The 15,166-nt window shown below is 41.0% G+C and overlaps 1 protein-coding gene across 2 annotated transcripts in view; it reads left to right on the forward strand.

The window, feature by feature from the left end:
- The window catches only part of LOC149473717 (aldehyde oxidase-like), a 202,286-nt gene that overhangs the window by 118,324 nt on the left and 68,796 nt on the right, over positions 1-15,166 (forward strand). For both annotated transcript variants that reach the window (XM_089670160.1, XM_089670170.1), the window contains exons 13-16: positions 5,396-5,505; positions 12,688-12,872; positions 13,801-13,963; positions 14,046-14,120. In XM_089670160.1, coding sequence (XP_089526286.1) covers positions 5,396-5,505; positions 12,688-12,872; positions 13,801-13,963; positions 14,046-14,120 — 533 coding nt within the window. The remainder of the gene's footprint in view (positions 1-5,395; positions 5,506-12,687; positions 12,873-13,800; positions 13,964-14,045; positions 14,121-15,166) is intronic.

Below are 15,166 nucleotides of genomic sequence, written 5' to 3' on the forward strand. Positions count from 1 at the left end.
AATTCTGATATTCCAAAATAAAATAGTTGTTACCAAAAATCTATTTAATATATATATATGAATCTATTGAATATACAGTATATGTAAATATTTTCAGGATGTGCTAGTTAGACTATTGGCAGCCCTGACAGTGAATAGGACAGTCACAACTAATGCATTAGGAATAAGGCAGGGAATGGGCATATTTTCTGACTAAACCATGGTGCATGAGAAGGTAGTGTTGTATAGTTGGGTCTGCAATGGGGATTATTAGACCTCTCTTCTGACTGTATTAAGAGATGCCAACTGAGGAGAATAATAAAATGATGCAGAATTTTCAATACAATTTCCTGCTTTATCTGTATTTACATTAAAGTGTTACTAAACCCACAACTGTAAAATCAGTCTGTATATGCAGTAAAGTATGCTTGTTATACTCACTGTGGAACCTAAGGGGATAATCCTCTGCATTGTGTAAAAAGGCCGTTTGATCCTGACTTCTCTGCTCCCCCTCTTGTTCAAATGTCCACGTCTTATCTCCTAATAAGACAGACTGAACCGTAGCCATTCTGCCCATTCTCAGGTTGGTGTGCATTGCCAGATAATTTTTTTTCTTGGGAGAGTGCATTTGATCCGCACAGGGCCAATCAGCACTGTCCAGAGAGAGGTCAGGGGTTTTTCATCCTCCTAGAGCAGAAAGAATATTCCTACAAGCTTTAACCAGTGCCCTGCTGAACACTGATAGAAGTCATAAGACTACTATATGCTGCTGATGAGGAAAGGTATTTAGCAATTTATATTTACTAAAATAATTGCACTTCCATGTTCTGTGTACTGTAGGAGACCAGATATAGTGAATGCAGGGTCCTGGGTTTAGTAACGCTTTAAATATCATGTCTCAATCCTTTAGAATAAACAACACCCCAGTAAATCAGTGCATGCACTATTTCAGTCAGTAAATACACGTACTGTTGCCCTGATTATACACAGCAATCCAGTCCAATAATTCAGGCACTCACCTGTGGGACTATTTCACCCAGCCAAAGTACCATACAGTGAAGACCTCAGGGTAGGGACTAAAGGCAAGCATTTATCTTTGTGGATTACACTGACGAAGTATGGAGAAGCAGTAAACAAGAGCATCACTTAAAGGAAAAAGATTTTGATAAATGAGCAAATACAACTAGAAAAAAAGCAATGATGAGTTTAATATTAAATTCAGGAAGCCAAGACCTGTAAAGTGAAATAGCATTAAAATCTATCTAATTATCGTGTTCTGATATTCAAGTTGAATTCTAAAAGGGAATAGTGATGTCACTGCCCAGTTTCTACACCTTGTCCAATCAGAGAACGCCTTGTATTTATTAAGAAAACTACAGGGCGTTCTCTGCTGAGCAATCCCCTTCTGTTCATTATGCAGCAGGGCAGACGATGGGTGCGGGATCTGGAAAACAGTAAGGATCACTGTAGGATTCGCTTCCAAACAAATTATCTGGAATTCAGCTTTAAAGCCCACGTTCAACTGAACCTCCTTTGTTTTGGGAAAAGTGTGAAAGAGTTATCACTTTTGGCAGATTTTTGTTACTTGTTAGGTCCCCATTAAGGGGATTTCCCCCCACATTTAGTCACAGTAGTTTTCTAAGCAGAATGGGGAAAATGGCTGTATCCCCTGTCTCAGTGACCCCCGTTCTCTTTTCTTGTAGTGGTGAGATCTCTCTCAAAGAGTCACAGGTAGCAACAAAAATCTAGAAGGATTTTTAGCCCTTTTTAACCCTTCCTTACTCAAAAAATAATAATTTTTTTCTGAACAGAAGATGCATTTGTCTACAGAAGCCTTTCTAAATCTTTTTTTACCACAGGAAACCCTTTAAATATTTGTGAGAATTCTAGTTAAAGTGGAACTTCACTCTCCCAATCAACAATGACTATTTTTAATCCTTATGCTGTTAGCATTAGTAAATAGATAGGGAAGTACTGCATATCATATTTACACATTTTAAACTGTGGTTTACATTTCTTCAGTTACTTCCTGGTTTCCATGCCTAGGAAACAGATGTCACACCCCAGAAGCCTTCAGGAGGGGAGGGAGGGTTCTCGGCTCAGCCAATGCCTGAGCTAAGAAAATATGGATTCCATGAAGTAATTCATTAATCATCTGCCCTTACTCAAGATGGCCACTGCCAGAATTACCGGGGGGGGGGTGTAACGGAACCGGAACCCAGACCGCACTGAGTTTTTCCGTTATAGCACAACTTCCCCTGTCCGAACACCGTCCACGGACCACACCTTCGAAATCCCTCAGGAAAAAAAAGACAACACCCAGCTCCTACTAAAACAGGAAGTCAACTAACTTTATTGTACACAAAACATGTTTTATACAGAGGGCGGGGAAAGACAACCAGGGACAGGAAATACATCATCAGCCCACCCTATCAGTGGGAAGGGCTACAGTATAGGCAGGAAACACCTCATCACCCCTCCCCATCCAACCAGACACAGAACAATGGGATGCAACCATGTGGCAAAGGACATTGACCAACCCCCACACCAATACACAAACAGTACATCCCATAATAGTTCACTGGACAGGGAGACACAGCACAATGGGGGGTAGCACATGGTAATAGACAAAGGAACACACACTATACACAATACTGGGACATTCACATACACACCCTGTAACCCTTAACAGGCACAGGGTGGGTTAAACATAATGATTTGGGGAGATGATACAGAGGTCCCCCCACCCCCAAAAGTCACTCCCGTCACATATCTCCCCTTTCGGCAGGAGAGTAACGCAGGAGTAGATCCCAGACGGATGTACTCTGAAGTTACTCTGCACCTCCAGTCTCTCAATGCCAGCACCCTCACAGTACCCCATGCAAATTGTCCCACACCAAGCGTTACTCACCCAGCCAACCTCTGCCTCTCCCGTAGAACATACCCGCCGCTGCGGAGAAGTACGGACTAGTCCTTCTCCCGGGAATCCTCTCAGCCGCTGGGGAGAAGACAGGGTGGCTGGGCCGCCTTCATCCTTCTGTGGGGGATCTGGGCCGACTGCCCAGCATCCCTGGGGTATCCAGGTGGTGGCTGTAGTTGCTAGGCAGAGGCCAGCGGCGCTCTGCCCTGTTGCCAGAACTTCTGCTGGGGACCCCACATCTGCTCCGGCTAACTGTAGGGGAGGGAGGCCGGCTTCCTCCCCTCCCAGACTGTGGATCTGCTGCTGGGATGGAATTCCTCTGTCACTGTCCCCCTGGTGCACAGATCCTGGCTTGGGAGGGAAAAGAGTTTCCTCCACTTTGGCTGACTGTGGGGGAGGGAGGACAACAACCTCCTCTCCCTTCTCACCCTGGGCCTCTGAAACTACCACAGGTGTGGGGCAGAGGTCCTGGGCCCTCTGTCCAGTTGTCAGCGCTTCAGCTGGCAGCTCCCCGGCTGGTTCCTCCTCAGAAAAAAAGTCAGTACAATCCCCAGTCTCTGGAATGGCTAAATGTCCAGGGCACGGGCTGGTGGCCCTTGAGTCCAGTGCCAGCACTTTGGCAAGTGACTCATCACCCACAACGTCCTCCATTGAAAAATCAATTAGATCCATGCATTCTGGGATCTGTACTTGGAGGGATGAGCCAACTGCTCCATCTTCCATACCCTCATCCAGTTGTTGGACAGACGCGTTTCTCCATCCAAGCTCATCCCATGTAGAAACCGGGTCATCTAAATAAGCCAGCACTTGCTGCATCCGCCATAAGACCTCAGTTTCCATAGCTGCGAGTGGTATCTGTCTCTCCTCTCCTGCTCTTGGATCCCGGTGATGGTTTGGATGTGTTTACAGGTTGGAAGCACAATCCCACCTCTGCGACCAATGTAACGGAACCGGAACCCAGACCGCACTGAGTTTTTCCGTTATAGCACAACTTCCCCTGTCCGAACACCATCCACGGACCACACCTTCGAAATCCCTCAGGAAAAAAAAGACAACACCCAGCTCCTACTAAAACAGGAAGTCAACTAACTTTATTGTACACAAAACATGTTTTATACAGAGGGCGGGGAAAGACAACCAGGGACAGGAAATACATCATCAGCCCACCCTATCAGTGGGAAGGGCTACAGTATAGGCAGGAAACACCTCATCACCCCTCCCCATCCAACCAGACACAGAACAATGGGATGCAACCATGTGGCAAAGGACATTGACCAACCCCCACACCAATACACAAACAGTACATCCCATAATCGTTCACTGGACAGGGAGACACAGCACAATGGGGGGTAGCACATGGTAATAGACAAAGGAACACACACTATACACAATACTGGGACATTCACATACACACCCTGTAACCCTTAACAGGCACAGGGTGGGTTAAACATAATGATTTGGGGAGATGATACAGAGGTCCCCCCACCCCCAAAAGTCACTCCCGTCACAGGGGGTTCAAAATTAATTCTCAGAAAAATAAAGCATGGAGACATTGATGGATGGATGAGTTTGCTTTGAATATTAACTATGAATTAAATTGTATTTTTGGTTTGTGGTGCTCAGATGCAGTGCAGTTCCACTTAAAGTCAATCATATCTACAGTTTGCAGTTGTACAAAGTTGTACAGTGATTTAAATATGGGAATAATAATATAGCATGCCTAGCATAATTGACACAATGGACCTGCTCTTTACAACAACATTTTAGTAGTAATTAGTAGTAATCTTGAAATAATAATAGTAACAGAAAAGAAATGCAGACAATATAAATTTTCTGCGTACCTTAACATTGGTAGTCAAGTAGAGGTGCCCTCATGAATTTTTGGTCAGTGTAGGAAGGACATCAATTCGCAATTGCTCACTGCTCAAAGAACACCTAGCTACCTAAGGCATGACATAGATTATGCAATTTTCTTATCTGAAACCAGTAGCAGGAAAGAAAATCACTGGATTCCCTCGTCAACACAGTCAGTGTTGATGGGGTAATGCCTCCCATGGAGCTATTGTGTTCTGGTGGGGGGCCTCTGGGAGCTGCCCTTGGGAGGACACAGTGTGATTACTGCTAGCAGCTATAACTGCTGCCAAAATCTCATGCTAAATATCTAACATGCTGGTTGTAAACAAATCGATCAATGAATCAACTTGGGCACAATCAGACTGCCCATAGATAGATCAAATCTTGCGCAGTCCCTGTTAAATTGACCGGGAATCGATACACCTATGGCCAGCATTAGGAGGAACCCTAGGGTTTCACGGTACAATGGTTGAAGAAGGATGGTCTACAGTTATCTGCAGTTTCTAATGCAAAACCTGAAACCCTCCACCATTACAGTAAACCTGGTTATTACTGACCTTCTGTATGGTAATATATGTATAGGAGGTAATATCCAATATTTTTGAAGAGAAAGCTTTCATTGACTTTTTTGCTTCCTACCAGATGGTACCAGACAAGTGTCTTTGGATGATTCCTTTTTTTCTGCATCTGGATGTTCCTTTTTTAAAGCTGAAGAAGTCTTGATATCTGTACATATACCATACTCAAAGAAGGTATGTTAAATAAACCTTTTAGTATTCTTACAGATTATTGCAGAAGTTCAGTATATTTTATGAAGTAGTTCAAAAATCAATTATGATGATAAAGTGCCGATAATCAAATAATGGTTTTCTGTATTTAGACTGGTGAAAAATAAATCATTGTTGCTTACTTAAAGCTGAACTCTGGCACTATAGTTGGCAAGTGCCAGAGACAAGAAAAAGGCTGCCTAGTCAGGATTATCACCCAAAATAAATTAGGGCTTAAAGCAGAGCTCCAGTCAAATCTAAAAAAAATAAACAAAAGTCAGCAGCTACAAAAACTGTAGCTGCTGACCTTTAGAAAACAGCCACTCACATATCCCATGATCCAGGTACATCCACGATGTACACACTGCAGCCGGTTTCACCAACTGTCCTCACTCTCTAGAATCTTAAAGCGGTAGTAAACCGCATTAAAAAAAAAAACCCATCCCTGCAAGGCAATGGCACAATGTGCTAGTATGCATCGCATGCTACCATATTATGTAAAACTTACCTTAAAACAAAGCCCTCCAGTGGCTCGCTGTCACCGCTGTAAAGGCTTCCATCTTCACCCGGTCTTCCTTCTGAGTTCGCGAGCTCTGGCCTCCTGACTGGTTGGCGATGATGTCACTCTCGCACATGCGCACGTGAGTCATGGGCCATGGCACAGTGCTCTGAATGACTGGCACGGCATAAGTATTATAATAGTTAATAGGATTATGGAGGTATAATAATGATAGGTATTAGTTTAGGGGTCTTTGAAGTCATTGATACATTGATATATAATTTTTCCCATATACAGTTTTTTAGTACATGAACACTTTATCTCCCCCCTCTTTTAAAGATTTATTTATACTTATTAGATGTCACCTTATCATTTTAATCTTATACTTTATAGATTATGTATTTAAACATTTTATGTATTTATTTATCTATTCATTGTTTTTAATTGGGCGTAATTGTGTTTTGCATGCAACATATTTATTCTGAGCCACATGATATCGACTGTAAGTGTGATGAAGATAGTATCTTTATCTTATGTTCAAAATTTCCTCAAATTGGTCCCTTAATATTGGAATTTTTATCATTGGCTGTAGTTATCCAATATCATTCAACCTGTACTTTGGTTACAATCCTCTAAATGGCAGTGCATTAACTAACAGCTGGTAATCATAACAAGAGATAGTATTGAGCAATGAGACATATATACAACTTGCGCATCTCACCTAGCTACCCCTGATGAAGTCACGTGTCCGTGACCATACGCATTGGGAGGAGCCAGGTCATGCGAGATTTGGAGAACCTGAAGTGCGGCGGGACGCTGTGTGTTTGTGGTCCAAGCCGCTTATCATTGTTTGCCATGCAAATTACTTCTTTTAAATGTGAGTGCAATAATTTTAATAAATACTATTTGTGGTTTTAACTACAACACTATGGTGGCCCTTTATGTGGTTGTAAATTCGATCCACAGAGCTCATGCGGTGGGTACAGTGGAGGCATTTTTGTTGGCTGCAAGAGGAAAACCAGCACCAGTGAGAGGATTATAGTAGCCCCATCTGTAGGGGAAACGTGCTGTATGAGGATTATAGTAACCCCCATATGAAGGGGAAACATGCTGTGTGACCTATTATAGCATTTATGTCAATATTTGAAGGTGAGGGTCCACCTTGAAATCACATTTGCAGTGGTGCACATTGCTTTATAAACATTTACAGCACTGGGGCAGTGGGATCACTCACCAGTAGGATAGTCTGTGACGATTTATATTGGAGTGGAAGAGATATTATGGATCACATTAAATGCTAAAGAGACTTTACAGATATTTAACACAAAAAACAGCGCAAAAATTCAATAAATAAAAATAATCACAAATAAATAAATGTCCGTGCAAAAATATATATATAATATTTCAAACATAAGTCCTTATTTTCCCAAAAGGATTTTCAAAACAATGTTCCAAAATGTGCTTCCACCTAATCACCACGTGAAAAATAATATTGACCGCACTCACCAGATGGAGGTGAGTAATAAGCCTCATAGGATATAAGGGATCCTATAGCCCCTCAGGAGGAACTCAAATCGCCTTCACCCTGCTTAGATACAGCAATCGACTCCACTCTACTTCTCCATGGAATCCTCAATAATGTGCAAGGAAAGAAAGGCTACATAGTGTAATACTGCCACTCAATACCATATAAATCCATAGAATAAGGACACTCGCATGTTTCAATAAAATAACAGGCCTTGTTTAATAGCCTCAAAGGCTTCAAAGGAACAAGTTTCCAAATTGTAAATATAGGGATCTCACGCTTTAAGGATCACTGTAGAGGATGACCAGCTTTCCACCTCAAAAATGGCTGCTTGAGCCGCAAAGGGTCTTGAAAACGCCCTGTGGGTGGGGCGAAACGCGTCAACGCACTTCCGGTCTGCCGTCTTCTTGGCCTACGTCACTTCCGGTATTTGGAACGCACGCCGACTTTTGCGGTTCAAGCAGCCATTTTTGAGGTGGAAAGCTGGTCAATATTATTTTTCACGTGGTGATTAGGTGGAAGCACATTTTGGAACATTGTTTTGAAAATCCTTTTGGGAAAATAAGGACTTATGTTTGAAATATTATATATATATTTTTGCACGGACATTTATTTATTTGTGATTATTTTTATTTATTTAATTTTTGTGCTGTTTTTTGTGTTATTTATTATTGGTGGTTTTCACTGGTGCACAGCTGCATAATTGTATACTTTCTTTGATTGGCGCTGGGATTTTTTTAGTGTACTTTACAGATATCAGCTTATTACTTTGTTCACATGAATATATCATTTTGATTTCACTTTATATTTTTATGATGGGTTAAGATGGTTTAAATAATTTTATTTGAGCAGTGCAACACTTGCATTATATTTGTTTTATTGCTTTGAATGTGATGAACACACATGATCGCAGCAGCTTTAGCACTTTACATTTGTATATTGTTCGGTTAAGGAGTTACAATTAGTGGTAGCGCACAATTATTATTTAATATTACATCTCTGAATATACCTGTCTGAGGTGACAGTGTGTGTACAGACATTTATTTTTCATATTTGTTATTGCTAAGATTATTAGCTTCTGCCTTCTCAATCAAAAGGTGGTGGTGGTAGCTTAAAGAGTTAAATTATAAAAATTGCATTTGGGTACAGTGTTGCATGACCATGCAACTGTCATTCAAAGTGCGATAGCGCTGAAAGCTTAAAATTGGCCTGGGCAGGAAGGGGGTGAAAGTGCCATGTAGGCAAGTGGTTAATTAACTTAAGCCAGTGACAATCACTCTCAGGCTGCTGGCACCTAGATTGTGACCCCGCAAGCTGAAAAATCTATGTGCAGCTGAGAGTGGCATTGTTACGTAAGTGACAGTGTGGTGTGAGATTGGCTGGTCCTTTGTCATAAGATGGTGAGAAGGGCAGGGGTTGGGCAATGCGTGTGTTACACTCACCTCTTGGGTGGGCAGTATCATTAGTTGCAGTAAGAGCCTGCTGCTTATGCTTCAGGAGTGACTCCCTGAAATAGACTCATTCCCTAAAGTGCTGGATCATATTGTCCATTTGTGGTACTGTAGTATCAGGTTTGAAGTATTTGGTTTTGAAGTATTTGTGCAAAGAGAATTCCCCTTACCAGAGATACAGAAGGTATTCCTGTGCTTGGAGGAGGGTATTCCTGTCGGTGGATTTGTGGTACAAACCAGTTTCCAAAGTGGTTTGATCATATGAGGTAACTTTGTAAATATTTAAATCCAGGAAGTTAATACCAGAGGTGGAAAAGCATGAACTCTCTATATCAAGTCCTGAATGGTTCTAGCCCACAAAAAGAGCAGGTCATCAATATAACACTGGTAATATAGAACATGAGAGGACAACAGAGGCAATAAAAGACCTTGTTCAAAGTACTACATAAAGATGTTTGCAAAGGTAGGTGCCACATTTGAGCCCATGGCTGTCCCAGCAAATTGTAAATCAAATTTCAAGAAGGGGGGAAAAAAAGGGGCAAAGGAAATCCAGGGAGTCCATCAAAATTCAATAAAAGGTGAGGTGCCTCCAGAACTATCTGGTAGGACGCTGCCTAATACATACAAATAGAAAAACCAAAGAAAAAGAAAATAGACTACACACCTAATAGGCTAACCTCAAAAACATCTTTATTGCTGGAAAACATACAAAGTAAAAACACATTGCATAGGGGACCTTGATACCACTCCTGACTGTGAAAACCCCCACCCTTGACATGAGAGGGACCTCCCACAGTGGGCACTCTATCGATGGTACCAAAGAGTGTCCAAAGTGTCTCAGTATGTACACAGCACCTGCACCTTCCCTAAAAGCCAACTCGCCTCCCCCAACACCACAACCACCTCTCAACAAATTTCCCTTACTTAACATGCCGGTACTTGGACCTGAAGCCCATTGAAGAACCTGCTTGCGTGAGGATGGTTTTTGATTCCTGGACAGGTACATTTCCTTATATTAATAGTCAGCAGCTAAAGTATCTGTAGCTACTTACTTTTAATTTTTTGGGGGGAGACTGGAGTGCCTCTTTAAGTTATATCCTAGATCCTGAAGCCTGGAGGCTTTGTAGAGCTTTGGGTGGGAAAAACATCCATTCCTAAGAGCACTTACCCAGCAGCCAGACCTCATTTAATAGTCTCAGCTGTCTTTATACCTTTATATACTGTATATGTGATCTGACTTATGTGCAGAGCTCTATCACTGTCTGTGTTGTGAGAACCTGCTGTTTGGTGAGTAGGCTACCTGCTGTCGAAACACTAAAAAGATACATGTGCTACCGGTTTCTTAGGGAACCTTTAGAAGGGACCTTGTTAGTCAGAAACTGTCATATACTATATCCTAAAATGTTAATTTCTATCACACAATATATATTAATATTTTGGCTTCTGTCACAAAAAGTGTCATCTTTAGGCACATGACTCAAGCAAATTTTTTTTCTAAAAGATACATGACAAAATATGCTATTAACCGATATGCTTAAAAATAATTATTCTTTAGTAAATCTTGGCAAACACCAGGTTAAATTAGTTATAGCCCAACTTCAAGATATAAGCAACCCACCTCCCCCCCCCCTTTCCCATCTAACTAACCTCTATTATAAAAAAAATATCCAAAAGCCCATTTTATTTCAAGTGTTACTAAACCCAGGACTCTGTATTCACTATATCTGGTCTACCACAGTACACACAACATGGAAATGCAATTATTTTAGTAAATATAAACTGCTAACTACCTTTTCTCATTAGCAGTTAGAGCAGTCTTGTGACTTTTATCAGCAGGGCACTAGTTAAAGGTTGTAGGAGGAGTTTTCTGTCTGCTCTAAGAGGATACAAAACCCCTGACCTCTGTCTGGACAGTGTTGATTGACCCTGTGCTGATCACATGCACTCTCCCAAGAAAACAAAAAACCTCTTTAGCAATACACACTAAACTGAGAATGTGCAGAATGGCTATGGGTTCATCAGGGTTATCAGGAGATAAGATGTGGACATTTTGAACAAGAGGAGGAGCAGAGAAGACGGGATCAAACGGCCTTTTTACACAATGCAGAGGATTAACCCCTTAGGTTCCACAGTTTGTATAACAAGCATGCTTTATTGCATATACAGACTGAGTTTACTGTTGTGGGTTTAGTAACACTTTAAAGTGAAAATGCTAACCTCCACCTTCTAGCAGTATGATGATTACATCCTTTGTCACCCACCGTTATCCTCTCCCTGGGTTACTTCCCAATGCTGGGAATTTCAGACTCTTGATTGGCCAGTGCAGGATGACATCATCCCACGCATGTGCACAGCAGTCAGTCATTCCGACATAGCCAGAGTGTTGTGGGAATGCATGCTGAGCTGCATTTGTGCAGCACAGTGTTCATTCAATAAAGGATTGCATGCAGGCAAGTGTGTTTTATTAAAAAAGTAACATAGCATGTCTCTTCTGCAATAAAAAGCTGCCCGCTTGCAGTTTTTGGCAAGTTAGTTATTGTTCAGCCTTATCTGAAGCCATGGTCACACGATGATCCTCCTTTCTTCTTCAGTTTACTTTCTTCAGATGTCCACATCACTGCCTGCTTGGTTTTTAGTACAGTGGCAGTCATGCAAATTTTTTTTCCTGTTCGTATCTCACAGTACAGCAGCTGTGGATTGTGCACCTGTCAAGCTGCTGAGATGGACTCCTAATTGGGTTGTAGCACTTTTTTGTTTTTTTCTGGTGTTCAAACATTTCCAGTGGCCAGTTCCTCTCTTATAGGCTCCAGAGGCAGAAAAACGTACGGGAGTGGCAAGGGGACCCTTGCCCAAGAAGATAACGAGCAGGGAAAAATGTCTGGTCCCCAGTTTTACTCATAGAGGAAACTATAACTGATGCATTACATTGCAGGATGGCTTTGGAAGGGGTGTTTGGGAGTAAGGTAACTGATGCACAATGCACTATTTTAATGTATTTTTTTCCTGGAGTTGGGCTTTACATTAAATAGGGAGCCTTAGCCTTTTCAGCCTATTACCCATATTTAAATATAACAAGTCTTTGTGATCTACAATAAGTATAAACAATGTTTAAATGCAATTGCATAAATTAGGTAGCCTACAGTAGATTTAGTAGATGTCAACAGGGGCGTCCCTAGGGTTGGTGTCACCCGGTGCGATATCACTTGGTGACACCCTCTCCGACAATCCCTGCAGGATGGTTCGGATCTGCGGATTGAGCATAATGGATCAGAGTCCGATCCATTATGCTCCCCAATCCGCAGATCCGATCCATGCGTTGGCTTGCTTTACAACTTACCTTTTCGTGGAGCGGGTCTGGTGTCACCCCGTGAGGTAGGTGTCACCCGGTACGGGCCGCACCCCCCGCACCTGCTTCGTGATGCCACTGGATGTCAATACTCCAAGTAGCATGCAGCACCGAGAAAGCACTGTACAGCAAAACTACAATAAGCTGAATTCAGTTGGGTACAGTATGTTGCAGCACAACATTTTGTTTGTGTGACATTAATGCTCTTATGGTCCTTTAATCCTTACATTCATTGGTGTGAAACAGAAGTAGCTCAGATTAGTAATTATATCTATCCATTGCCAATGATGATGAATAAAATACATGGTGTAAATGATCCTATTCTGATTCTTGTTCATGTTCACAGGGAGATCATTTATCGGCATTGAGACAAGCTCAGCGTAGGGAGAATGCACTGCCCATTGTCACAGCTGGAATGAAAGTTCGGTTTGAAGAAGGCATAGACATTATTAAAGACATTTGTATATTCTACGGGGGAATTGGAGCCAGCACAGTGTGTGCAAAAGCTACTAGTAAAGCGCTGATTGGAAAGTAAGCCAATAATAAAAATATTAAAAATATAATTGTTTCTTCATACTAAAATGCTAAACAGTGGCATAGTGGTTAGCACATCTGCATTGCAGCACTAGGGTCCTTGGTTAAAATCCCAATCATGACATTACCTGCATGAAGTTTGCGTTTTCTCCCTATACTTGCATTGGTTTCCTCCGGGTACTCTATTCTCCTACACAAGGACATGCTGGTAGATTAATTGGTTCCTGTTCAAACTGGCCAAAGAATGTGTATATTTGCATATGAGGGTGGGATGTTAAATTGTAAGCTACTTGAGGGTAGAAACTTATTTGAATATACAATGTGTGCAAAACACTGCATAAATTGTTGGTGCTTTTTAAATACCTGTAATGAATAAATAAAAAGTCTAGAATATATATTTATTTTACCCTGGGAACTCCAAAATAAGGCTTTGAACTTGCAGACTGTGAAAATAGATGTAAGGATAACCATATGATTTTTGTCAGCCATCCAGCTGAGCTAGTGTCTGGATTGGGGTGTTGTCCATATGAATATTTAAACGTGTTAGATCTGAACATGTACAATTTCATATCCACTGGATCAGACAAGTATTGTGTGTCGACAATAGAAGTGGTGGCAAAGTGACCATATATGGATAGTGGCCTTCATCCTGTGCCCGAGTTTTTCATCCAGCTCTATTCATACTACACATAATGGACACTTAGTTGAGTTAATTTGATGAAGTGTTACATACATATATCAATATATATATCAACTATTAGCAGGGTTTAGGAATCTGGTGTATAGGTCTAAAATTGTCTAATCTGTCAACTAACAGGCCCACGAATGGGTTCAGTTTGAGTACATGATGTTCAAGCTAGATGATATCTCCTAGCTTAATAATGCTAATGTAAGAGATACTGTAAATACCATTTTTACTTTTTAGGCACTGGAATGAGGGTATGCTAGGTGAGGCCTGCCGACTAATTCTTGATGAGGTTTCTCTGCCACCTTCAGCTCCTGGTGGGATGGTGGAATACAAGAGAACATTGACGATCAGCTTCTTTTTCAAGTTCTACCTGGAGGTGTTGCAGGCCCTGAACCAGCTGGTGGGTTTATAAAGAATGCACAAAGAGATTCACTTTCACTGTCAGATACCTCTACTTAGATCATTGTTACCTTTTTTTCCAGGATCCTAGTAATCCAGATATCAGTGCTATAAAGCAGTTGAAGTCTTCAACTGTGGAACACACCCAGACCTATCAGGTAAAAAAAAAAAATATTAATTAATTATATTGCAGAAACAACTTCAATCTAATAGTAGAGGAAAAAGAAATGGTGGGAACAAAGAAGTGTCACTAATTGTAGCTTGTGGGCAAAATGTGTGGAATCCATCTTTTAGCTGATATTGATACCTTGTGCATGGATATCAGTCGCAAACAGAGCTTAATGTACTGACCACTGTGAGAGGGATTCTGCTTTTGATCATCCCAGTCATGGATAGGACCCAGTGAGTACAGGTCTGTTGCTGCTGAACCCAGCATGTCCTGTATAGCTAAATCGCTCAATTGTAGGTATGAAATTGGCTATAGGTCAATCTTAGTGATGTTTCTTCTGGGTCTCTTTCTTTTCTTGCTGCCTTTCTTACATTTAATACATAAACACTGGAGATAGGAGTTGTTTGCTGTATAGATCTTAAAGTGTTTCAAGGACTTGTAGGTGTTTTGATGGGCTGAGGTTTCTTTTGTGTTATCTTTTTGTGTGGAAATTTGCCTGAACAGAATTTCTATAGCAAGCAAAACAGTCAATTTAGTGTAAAGTGTATTTTTCTGACTTCCTAGAGTTTCACTAGAGTGAAACTTCCTAGAGTTTCACTTTAAGACCGTACTTCAAATTGTACACTTGTGTGTGTTTGTGTATGCAAGAACATTCTAAAACATTTTCTATAAAGCATAAGCATAATCTGGGTTTTACATAAGTGTACCTATACTTCATCATATCAAATATCTCTGCAACAATATACAGGTGCAATAAAGACATTGCAATCCTTTGAAATACCAAAACCTTTAAGATTTAGCTGTTTATTGTCAAAGGAAGCCGTTTGTGAGCCTCTATTAAAAAATCTACTAAAATAAAAATCATTGGGCTAATTGTGTATTGAACAGGTCTACAAAATTGGTTAAAACTTTTGACAATGTACAGTATATGTTTTTATCACAGCAGGATGGCCTACTGAATATACACAAAAGCCATTTAGTTTATCAAAATACAGACACTGCTTTTTTGTCATGTGATTTATCAAATCCCACTTA

Source organism: Staurois parvus, unplaced genomic scaffold (assembly GCF_062004578.1).
Source record: "Staurois parvus isolate SC_StPar_1 unplaced genomic scaffold, SC_StPar_1.0 ptg000011l, whole genome shotgun sequence".
Classification (NCBI taxonomy): Eukaryota; Metazoa; Chordata; class Amphibia; order Anura; family Ranidae; genus Staurois; species Staurois parvus.